This window comes from Enoplosus armatus, chromosome 13 (assembly GCF_043641665.1).
Source record: "Enoplosus armatus isolate fEnoArm2 chromosome 13, fEnoArm2.hap1, whole genome shotgun sequence".
In the NCBI taxonomy this organism is placed as follows: domain Eukaryota; kingdom Metazoa; phylum Chordata; class Actinopteri; order Centrarchiformes; family Enoplosidae; genus Enoplosus; species Enoplosus armatus.
The window spans coordinates 2939618-2951343 of NC_092192.1; the positions used below are offsets into that span (position 1 = coordinate 2939618).

Below are 11726 nucleotides of genomic sequence, written 5' to 3' on the forward strand. Positions count from 1 at the left end.
TTATACTCCATCACCAACACCTGGACACGCCCACTGCTGTGTGTGTGTGTGTGTGTGTGTGTGTGTGTGTGTGTGTGGACAAACAGGTGAGCTGCCACATTAGTTTACTTCTGATTGACTTGTTACAGCTCTTAGTAAAACAAACAGAGCTAATGAGCCGTCATGATCTGATCACCTCGTACTGACAAATACTGATCCCCAATCAGCCTCCTGCTGCTTCTGCTGAGCTCAGCAGCCCGACGTGTACTCAACGGAAACATTCACGTTTCTCTGCTCAAGACGTTAAGTATCGTTAACGTCATGTTTTTTTGTCAGGTAAAAAACAAGCTAAATATTCTTCCTTGTAGCGTGTTAGCTGTGAAAGAACTATTGATAATGACGTTAGCCGCTTCGAGAGGCCCTTTAAAACCATAGTGAGTTATGTGTGCCGAAACTCACACCGTCTTCTAAATGTAGACATGAAATATAGACATTAAAAAACATCTTTTCCAGTGTGTTTAATTCCTTCCTGCTCAGGATAAAAAGGTACTTGATTAACAAACACAGCATTACCAAATACAACAAGCTAATCTTTAACAGCACATTAGCTGTTTAATCTTCAAGCATCAAGTAGGCTCCTACTCTACTTTTAAACACCTTGTTAATGTTAAAATGCTAATGCTACTTACAGACGTCCGAAGATGAAGTTATATCTGTCGAGTTATACCGGAACATTTCACTCTTTCTTAGAGTTTGTCTTGGATTATGGATGGGGACTCGACTCTCTTCCCGTTGGCTCACAGGTCTGAAGTTGGACCTTCTTAAAGAATTATTATTATTATTATGTTATTGCAGGTTTTAAAGATTTACGTCTGAGGAACTATTGTGGGGTTGAAGCTGAGAGCCACAGAGAGGGCAGTGAAGTGAAGAAAGTGTTTCATGAGATCTGTTGACAAACATTATAAAATAAAACCAGACTTACTCTTTAATTTACATGGATCTGTGAGCATGTTAACATGCTAACGTCACGGCCTTTCCTCTGGCGACACCCTCAGGACAAACTTTAGGATCTAAGAACAGTAAAGCCGTCTTCATTCACTACGTAGAAACCCTTAACTAACTACTCGGACACATACAGAGAGTGCCTAATGGCTGTCACATGTTTGCTGACACAGCTCTTGTTGCAGCCTGTTTGTCCCTTAAGAGGGAAAACTCAACTAACCGTGGCGAGCGTCACCATGACAGACTGTTGATGACGGAGGAGGACGCTAATTCAGAAGTGTCTCCGAGAACTTCTTCGAATCAGAGTGAGGACGTCTCCACTCCAAAGATCTCTTAGAAACCAGGTCTGCTGCCTCTATGCCACCTGCATGGTAAAGTGTTGTGACCGGCACATTAAACCTCTCGTGTACCTTTAATGCATTTCATACGCAGCACTTTGATTTTCTCGTATATATGGGGTCACTTACCTCAGTGCAACTTAATTCTAATTCTTTGTCTTTTATTCTTTTGTCAATTTTCTTTCTTTGAATTTGATTCATTTGAATTGATTTTTACTTTTCTCTCCTTTGTACATGTTGTTTTAATTTATACGTTGCATTGTTATGGTAGCAGCTAACTTACCTGAGCCTTGTGCTGACAAACAACAAAGTCTGTTGAAACCAAAACTGTCACACAAAAAGACGATGGAAACCAAAACAGGAAGAAAATGGGATGTAATCAGTAAATTTAACGTAAATGTAAATTTGCTGATACCACACTGTGCATTATTTAAAAAAAATAGATGAAATAAAAACAAATGAAAGTACATGTGGATAACGCAAGAACACAGTCACATGTATTTAAACCATTCATTTCTTTATTCAGCACTGCTTAAAGTTTTCCTCAGCCAACACTGAAGTGGTAACGCTTCACTTTATCAAAACCAGAAGGGGATTTAATGAAATGGCGATAAAGCATAGTTATTACACCAAATAAGGTCATATGTCACATTTTATGTTATATTGGCATGAACAAATATATTAATTTTGTTTGCCCAAAAGTAATTTACAGACAATGAAATGTACAGTATGTTGTCCTACAGATAAGATGGTCAGCGATTTTAATCCAGTCCAGAGTGCGTATGTGGGCAGTTTTTCACCCCCACAATAGTAATAATAATTACAGCCGCAATTATCTCCTGTTTTTCTGTGAACTGGCTGTTTCTCCTCTTATTTAAATCCTGTCTGCAGCGACATTCTTGTATTTTGGTTTTAAAGTTTGTTTCTGTGGGAAAAGCAGCTCGATGTGAAATTTGAATAGCCATGGTTATACAGACAGCTATCACTGGGTTACTTTGATACTAACGACAACTTAAAAATGTGATAATTCTCAGGCAAGTTCTGAAGCGTCTTATTTTTTTAATGATTTCCAAGCCGATTTATGGAGGTTTCTTCACGATTATCAGAGATAATGATGTCTTTGGGAGGTGTAGGTCACACTGAATTATAGCAATATGTGTTTCACGTCTCTGGGAAGGCTTTTGTCTTTCTCTTTTAGCTTCGTCCCTCTGAAGGTCCATGTCTTGTAATTTCCTGATGGTTAAAATACCGTCTGGAATAATGAGTGAAATTACAGAGCAGCAGAGTGAATATTTCATTCCCCACCTCCCCCTGTAATGTAAATCCAGTCTGAATGGGGCTTTATTTGGGATTTGGGAGGGATGGCGCCTCATTAAAAGTACCATCAACATCAATCACAGTTATAAAGCAAATGAAAATCCATTTTATTAGAATTTGTTTTACAGCTGGGGTCTTTGAGAGCCCAAACAGAGGTATAAAAATAGGAAAAGTTATGAAGTATCAAAGAGATAAAACAACGTTAAGTATGTTTTCTGAGCTGTCAAAGATGGCTTGGGGTCTACCAGTACATTTTTCATTGTATTATTTTTTCTAACTGTCTGTGCAGTCTATTCATTTGGCCGATGATGAACTCCACTGTTTCTGAGTGTTTAGTTTCCTGCTTCTTCTTCTTCTAACAGTTTATTTGTGGGTGAATCATGATTGTCTCACGTGAAATGAACTTTTGTTGAACAGAAACATTAACGCTGCAGTAAATCTCATCTTGATGTCAGAGAAAGATCCCTTCTTTGTTTGATTAAAGGATTATTAGAGTGACATCGGTTTTGTTAGTTTGTCTTACCACCATTCACATCCTGAGAGGCAGGTTTCTTGAACAAAAGGATGAAGAAAACCAACATGACGAAGAGGAAGAGGAGCGAAGACACAGCAATAATCACAGCTGCAAACAGGAACTGGAACACCTTGGTTAAAATTCGCTCTATATGTGGATGGAAATCATGAGGTCATGATTTATGTAAAAGTGACCAGGGAGCTTTTTCAGACACCGACATGTTAACTAGCACCTACTGTCACCACTAGTTGGCCCTGTGGAAGGGAGTCAACAACATCGAGATCTGGAAATCCAAATCTTAGGTTTAACTTGAGAGTTCACAATCTCACCTGGACGACGACGTCTCGCTGCTGCTGACCTCATTTTTAACTTCACAAGTCAGATTTCCAGACTGATCTGCCTCCACAGTGATGGTGGTTAGACTGGTAAACTGCTTGTTTGCAGTGTCAGCAGGCTGTGATTCATAATTCTGTTTTTACTTAAGTAAAACGTGATAAATTTAGTTTTAGAGTCTAAAGCTGTACTGACATGTTTCCTCGGTCGACCGGCTGCTGCACCGACTTGATCAAGTCCTCCAGAAAAGAGCAGTGGTGGAAAGTAACTAAGCGGCTGCTATCTTTCTATCTTAATGGCAACATTTACATGAAAATAAGACCTTTAGTCTGACGTGTGTCTGGAGAGGATCAAATAGTATAAACATTTTGCTAAATAAACCGAGCAAAAAATACAACTCTTATATTCATGCAGGACTCATGTACCTCAGTATCTAAAATTCTTGCTACAACCCTGCTTCATGCTGATATTTGTGTTTCATACCACTAACCACAGGCTGAGGAAGAAATATCTCAGTTTGACACGAAGAGTATTCAAAGCATGGCAGCATGTTTATTGAAAATGACTGAATAAATACTAAGACACAATTTCCAGTAACAGAACTTGAGTAAATTATAAAAATGTTCACATTCATCACGACAAATTATATGGCAGTCTTACTTGTAGGACTGGACCAATGTTTTATATTATAATTTATCGCCTCTATATGAGATCAAATTGTGACACAGTGTTGGAGATCAAAGTTTTAACACTCACCTGCAGGACATTTGTGGATTAGTAAGAATGAGAACAAAATCAAGAAATACAGCTTTAAACTAAAGCTTTTATACTGTTTTTTCAATAAGAACTAAGAGAAACAAATGAAGCCCGAATTTGAAAACTTAACTATTATAATTATAAATGTGCAGCAGTGTGTTAGCATCTGGTAGCATCTGCTAATTAAGGGATATCTTAGGAATTAAATAGTTTAAAATTATAAAATTAACTCAAATTAAACATCCAGAGCAGATATTCAGTCCTCAACATATTTGACAACTTTAATGTTTTTTTTAAATAAATGTTCAAAATATAAATAAAAAAAAGCACATATATCTTAACACAAGCACAGCCTTTGGCCCAAATCTTTAACTGTATTAATCCAGTGTTAATAATCAGCAGCCACAGAGTTCAGTTGTTATGAAATGAACGCCCACACTTCTCACATATCAAGAGATTTAGGAGCTTCTCTTATTGTTTTGGCATTACAGCGTTGATGGCAAACTTACATTAAGATAAATATATATAGATATATATTTTCAAGTTTTAAGATATAACACCAAGGTGCAGAATAATTGATCAATAAAGTTAGAAAAGTTTCCTGGCTTAGATTAGAAAATAGAGGAACAAAGTAAACATATGATCTGACCAATAGTTGGCACTTTTTGAGACTCAGTTCAGTTCAGCTCAAACAGTATTAAGTTCGATACTCAGACCTACTTGTAAATAAAATTGTTAGAATACAGAAAAAGCAACTACAGCGCCACCAGGCCTTTTCGGTTGTGCAATTTGTAGTTTTGGCCTTTCGTTCATGTCACCACCACTCGGGTCCATCACCCGTCAGAGGAAGACGTCCATGGTCTGCGTGATGGGCTGCCGGCAGAGCGGACAGCAGCGCTGCTGGACGGGTCGCCGCTGGGTCAGGATGTCTGCGCAGTGCCGGCAGAGGCAGAGGTGACGGCAGGGCAGCAGCAGCACTGTTTTGCTCAAGTCCTGACAGATGACACACTTCTTCCTCTCCTCCTGCTCCTTCAGCAGGCTGAGCAGCTCACCATCAGTCGGAGGGCTGCCGCCGTCCTCCGGAGCGGAGTTTGACTGGGACGTACTAGTCCTGCTGCTGCTTGCTGTCTCGCCGTCCTGCTGAGCGTGGAGCTGAAGGGAGTCCGCCTGGCTCGGTTCATTTGCTGACAGCAGGTCGGTCTCAGTGATTAAATCGTCTGTATGTGGAAGCCTTGTTCTACTCACTTCCTGTGCTGTCCCAGTGTGGACCTCCTGATTGACCAGAGCTTGTTCCAGTATCATGCGAACACCACGAGCTCCTGGAAGAGTGTTGACCAAACGGAGGCTCAGCCGCCTGGCAAGGACAGGAAGCCGGGGGTTCAGTAACAATAAAGCCAGTGAGACGATGGCCACTGCGATGAGCACGCTGTGTGAGTCCACAATGAAAACAGTGATGAAGACTTGGCCCAGTGCTCCCAGGAAGTCCAGCAGTAGCTGGCAGGGCGTCCACAGCAGCACAGACGCACCGACCAGACAGCTGTACAGGAAGGTCAGCAGAGTCAGAGCCAGCTCCACCACTTTGTGCAGGGGGTCCGCCACCACCTCCCAAACGCCCGCCAACACAGACAGACAGTTCTGCGTGCTGATGAGGACAATGTTGACCACCGTGTTGACAAAGTAGAGAATGAGGCTGAGTGCAATGCAGAGGCCTTCGCATGTCTGACGCAGGATGCAACTCCCTGAAATAAGCCCGCGGTGCAGCAAGTCCTTGATGCGCCACGCCACGTGACAGGAGAGGTGTCCCACCATCTTGAAACTCTCAAACACTCCTCCCAGCGTCTGCAGCCAGCCCTCCAAAATGTGCAGGGCTCCACAGGTGGCACTTGTGACGGCCTCAGTGGCGGTGAGGAAGGTGAAAAGAGCAAAGTCCCAGTATTCAACTAAAGTGGAGCCACTCAGGGAGACCAGCGTGCCGTGGAGGGAAGTGCCTACGCCGGACAGGAAGCGAAGCAACCAGCTGAACGTCCTGACGACCAGGTCGAACAGCAGGCAGCAGGCGTCCACACATCCCCCAACAGCAAGAGAGACAAAGTTCACTTCATCCATATTAGGCTGGAGAGAAGAGAAGTGAAGTTAGAGCTGCACAATATACCTGTCAGCACCTGCTTCAGAATATACATTTTAAACAGGGACATATATCAAAATCCCCAAATGTCTTGTTGTATTTCTTTGTGAATGTGGGAAATTTAGAATGAAGTTCATATCTGACTCCAGACTCCACAGTGCCCTCTGGTGGTATTTATGTGATTTCTACAGGACACAGAATCTGGGTTTACCAAGAGAAAGGTTAAACTGCAGCTTCTGAGGGATTGAAATTCAACACAACACAGGTTCAAACCAGTCTTTAACCTTTAACTGCAGTTAAGGTTAAGACGATGGTGTCTTAATGTTAACAGCCCCACAAAGGTAATTGCTGTTGCTGTTGATTATCCAGATTTTTGGGGGACATTTTTATCTTTAAATGGTAGTTGACAGTGTAGAGACAGACAGGAATATGGGGAGAGACAGAGGGATATGACATGCAACAAAAGACCTCAGCCAGAATCGAACCAGGGATATTGGTTTTACATTTTTAAGTTAAGTAATTGGCCTTAACCATCAGGCTACTACACACCCAGGTTTTTCCACATATTAAATCAGTGGAACATACCTTTACTATAAGTCCAGATACAATACATATTTTTCACCCAATTACTGCCTGATACAGATAAGATGAGTGATACATTATGAATTCCTGTTAGGCTATACATAAGTGTCAACCAACCTATATAAATTAAACATATGTTTAAACGGGTGTTGCTGTGTATATTAGTGTGTATGCCGAATTTAAGAGAAACTGTTATTGATTCAGGGGAAGTCCTTAAGTTATACTTATGACATTTGTGTAGTCTTGTAAACGTCAAATGAATAGATTTCTAAAAGGAGTTTGGTTTTCAGACGGAAATTTTGGATCTTGCTATCTATTAATTGAGCAACTAGCAAACGTCAGTGAAGCTGTCTGTGGATAGACAGCACACATCTCCCTAACCTTCACAAACGTCAGTTAAGGAATTACCACATTAATGTCTTTATATATTTATTCTTAATGTCTGAAGCCTTCGGTGTCATTGGCAGCAGCCACATGCTAAGGTCGCAACGTTACCTAGCAAACCACACCCATTAGCATTAGCTAGCAAGTTAGAAATAAATATAAAACAAAAACAAACTTTTGGGGAAGAATCGATTGATTCCCGTTTTAAGACGAACATGACTCACCGTAGCAACATTGCGCAGACAGATTTAATCACTAGTACGTGTGCACTGAACTACATGTATTAGCCATGATTTTCTTTTTAGCATGTTTTCATTGTGAGCTTCTTCTTCTTCGCTGTGTTTACTGGCAGATCGCTAACCAACGTAAAAGATGAATAGCGCCACCTACTGCATCGGAGCGTGTGAAGCTACAAAGTCCTGTGTTCATCTTTTTGTAAAATATTAGATCATTTTCCATCTTTGAGTCTCAAACAATTATTTGTATGAAATCATCTGAGAAGTTTTGAGGGGAAATGTCTCTTTGACATGGCAGTGCTTTGATATGAAGGAGTGACACCACTGACTTAATTAAGCAAAGAGCCTTTTTCAACACCCATATGAGCAGCAGTGGTGGACAGTAATCTATTTAAGCACGATTTTGAGGTACTTACTTGAGTATTTGCATTTTCTGCTAGTTTATACTTCTACTCCACTACACTTCCAACAATATAATTATTAATACATTATTCTGAAATGGGCTATTCTACAAGTGAGTACTTACTTACTTTTGGTACTTTAACTGCATTTATCTGACATATATAATTACTAGTTACTTTACAGATTAAGATTTTACATTGAAAAAGCTTATAAAACACAATGCATGCTGACTCTTTGGCTCCTGAGCTCTTATAACACGTTTTAACAGTTCAACCAAAGAGACATTTAAACTTTAAACTTCTCAGATGGTTTCATTTAAGTAAATAAACAAACTGCTTTAAGTCTAAAGGAGTAAAAAATATACAGCATTTCACCAAAAAAAGCAAAAGAGGTCAGATGTTGAACGTTTTCTGACTTGACAAAGATAAAAAAAAAATGTAGGAGGAGCTGCCGAGTTTGGCGCCTGACAACTGTCTCCTGTTACGTCCGCAGCTCAGAAGTAAATACCAAACATCTGCAACTTAACTTCAGACTCACTTTAGTCAGTTCAATCATACAGCTGCAAAATGAGTGGACGCGGCAAGGGAGGCAAAGGACTCGGTAAAGGAGGCGCCAAGCGTCACCGTAAAGTGCTCCGTGATAACATCCAGGGGATCACCAAACCCGCCATCCGCCGTCTGGCTCGCCGCGGCGGAGTCAAGCGTATCTCCGGTCTGATCTACGAGGAGACCCGCGGTGTGCTTAAGGTGTTCCTGGAGAACGTCATCCGTGACGCCGTCACCTACACCGAGCACGCCAAGAGGAAGACCGTCACCGCCATGGACGTGGTCTACGCTCTGAAGAGACAGGGGCGCACCCTGTACGGCTTCGGAGGCTAAACCTGATCCTGATCCACTGATACTGAAACCCAAAGGCTCTTTTAAGAGCCACTCACTTCATCTCAGAGTTTATCCTCTCATCCTTTTATCATATCAACTATATTCTAAATAGATATTATACATGATAACTAGGTCATTACTGCGCACACAACAGCAATAGAGATGTAAATATTGCATTAAGAAATGTGTTCATGTTGGGGAGGATGTAATAGATCAATTTTTTTGTATTGATACAGAAAACAATTGATCCTCTCATCCCTGGTGATTACATTGATTACATCCATCAGAATGCATCATACAGGAAGATGTCAAGCATATATATATATATATATATATATATATATATATGTATATATATGTATATATATATACAGACTGAATGAAACCCAACAATCTCAGTCCTGCTTTGATGGATTACTTGTATTACATTATTTATATATTACATTACTGAAATTATAATTAAATAAATCTACTTAGTGGGATAAATATGGCTGCATAATGTATTATCATTGGAAAGGCCCCTGCGTGATCATGTTATATTATAATATTGTAGGATGAAATAAAACGTATAAATAAAGAAATTAAAACACTAAAATACCACAGAGACTTGGTATGATTTCCAAGTGTCTCAGACTCACTCTGACCGTTTTACTTGTGTGTAATAAGATAATAATAAAAATATATATATAATAATATAAATGCGCATCATAATCAAGTTAGTCAGATATTTTAGGATCTAAACCACTGATATTAATACAGTCAACTGTTTAAATCTGTGTCGCAGTGTTTATTGTTTGACCTTCACTTCTCTTAGAGGGATGTTTAACGTTTCTTTGTGCAGCGCATGCTCAGTCGCGTTAAAAAAGTCAGCCAATCCCGTAGGAGGAGCAGCACAGGTCATTTGCATCAAGCGAATAGAAATTAACCCTCTCAGGACTTCAGGGTTCATCCGTCGAAGACATTCACACGAAGCTAATCATGCCTGATCCAGTGAAAGCAGCGAAGAAGGGCTCAAAGAAAGCCGTCTCAAAGACCGTCACCAAGACCGGCAAGAAGAAGAGAAAGACCAGGAGGGAGAGCTACGCTATCTACGTGTACAAGGTCCTGAAGCAGGTCCACCCCGACACTGGTATCTCCTCCAAGGCGATGCTGATCATGAACTCCTTCGTGAGCGACATCTTCGAGCGCATCGCCGGTGAGTCCTCCCGTCTGGCTCACTACAACAAGCGCTCCACCATCACCTCCAGGGAGATCCAGACCGCCGTCCGCCTGCTGCTGCCCGGTGAGCTGGCCAAGCACGCCGTGTCCGAGGGGACCAAGGCCGTGACCAAGTACACCAGCTCCAAGTAAACCCGCTGTTCATCCCAACAACACAAAGGCTCTTTTAAGAGCCACCCACCACTTCAACTAAGAGCTCTAATCCCAATAATTCTACATGTGTTTATTTTATGCGTATATTTTCCAACGAAGTCAATATGATTATAAATAGCTTCATCTCCGTGGATGTGATATATTTTTAGCCACAAGCGGTATTTTGGTGGCGCTGTTGTCACGTTTAATGACCGACCATATGGTGCATTTAGGGTATAGCATTCTTTCAGTCACACAGATGTTTCTCAAGCCAACCAGCTACTTAAAACATAAATGAACAGGATCTGTTTGTCTGTACTACCAGTTACCTACAGAGACAACAGGAAAAGATTGAACTTGAATGTGGGAGACACATGACTGAAAGTTTTAGTCTATCGGCCAAAGTCACGGTATACAAAGATGTTGTATACAGCCTATGATCTCAGTGACGGCTCTTCAATAAAATTTTTTTATCAAACAAAAACAGTGAAGCACTTTCACTGCTACGCAAACGTCGTAAAGACCTACACAGATGAAGGCCTCAGAAACCCCAGGATGTTTGAGGACTGGCTGCAGGAGAACACTGGACATTTATTATGATGAACTCAAACATCTGAGCATTTTATTAATAGTATACTTTTACTATTACTTAAGAACTTATCACTTGTGTCATTATGTTTCACTGTGTACATTTGGTTTATTAAAACTTAAAGAGGAAGGGTTGGGTTGTTTTGTATTATGAACATGGTGGCCCGGACATGTGAGGCAAAGGTGATAACCACGACACAACATAAACTGTTATCACAACGATTCATCCGTCCAGTTGTTTTCAGAGACATGGACTGGAGTTTTTATCCCCGATGTAAAGTGAATATACTTAATTACATTTTTGAAGATTCACTCCAAGGCAAAATTGTGTAGAAATAAAACTGTAGTCTGTTCAGTCATGCTACACTGGAGGACAAACTATCCAGACGGCCTCGTTTGGTCTTTATGGTCCACAGAGAAAAGAGAAAATTCTCACCTGAAGGTCACACACTCAAATCTATAACCACAAAACCAACAGCTGGATTTTCATGAAACTGGCTGTGGATCATCGCCAGCAGCTGAACCCCAAACTGTCAACAACATAAGTTAAATGTCCAGGTTTACAGGGACTGTAGATGCTTGTGGTCTGCAGATAGACTCAATGTGGTGAACCCAGATCTTACTCGTCACCACCCTCTGACCAATATTCACTTCACAGTTCAGTCCTTTCCTTAAGTGTAGACACAATAGTACCACTAGCCAGGCTGTGCCGATAGTCGCTATGTTCCAAATGGGCAGCCTGAGATCAAACTTGCCCTTTCTGGCTTAAAGAAGATAAAGTCATCAAATTCTGTATTATCCAGTGAATTAAAACACTTGTCACTGGACTTGACATTTCATTGCACTGCACGCTTGAGCGCCACAATCAAGAAATTCAACCAGAAGCTACTATTTTGTTCTACAGGACTTAGAGCACAACATGAAGCATTAGAAATACACAGA

The 11726-nt window shown here is 40.8% G+C and overlaps 3 protein-coding genes across 3 annotated transcripts; 2 read left to right on the top strand and 1 right to left on the bottom strand.

The window, feature by feature from the left end:
- Positions 1–5079: 5079 nt before the first annotated feature.
- Positions 5080–7660, bottom strand: LOC139295845 (E3 ubiquitin-protein ligase RNF26-like). The gene is made up of 2 exons (XM_070918112.1): positions 7555–7660; positions 5080–6351 (listed from the first exon to the last, which is right to left on the bottom strand). The coding sequence occupies exon 2, from the start codon at positions 6343–6345 to the stop codon at positions 5080–5082; it is 1266 nt and encodes a 421-aa protein (XP_070774213.1). The 5' UTR covers positions 6346–6351; positions 7555–7660.
- Positions 7661–8534: 874 nt separating this feature from the next.
- Positions 8535–8846, top strand: LOC139295701 (histone H4). The gene has a single exon (XM_070917936.1). It carries the CDS (start codon positions 8535–8537, stop codon positions 8844–8846), a length of 312 nt encoding a protein of 103 aa, XP_070774037.1.
- Positions 8847–9812: 966 nt separating this feature from the next.
- Positions 9813–10907, top strand: LOC139294877 (histone H2B 1/2-like). The gene has a single exon (XM_070916854.1). It carries the CDS (start codon positions 9825–9827, stop codon positions 10194–10196), a length of 372 nt encoding a protein of 123 aa, XP_070772955.1. The 5' UTR covers positions 9813–9824; the 3' UTR covers positions 10197–10907.
- Positions 10908–11726: the final 819 nt, after the last annotated feature.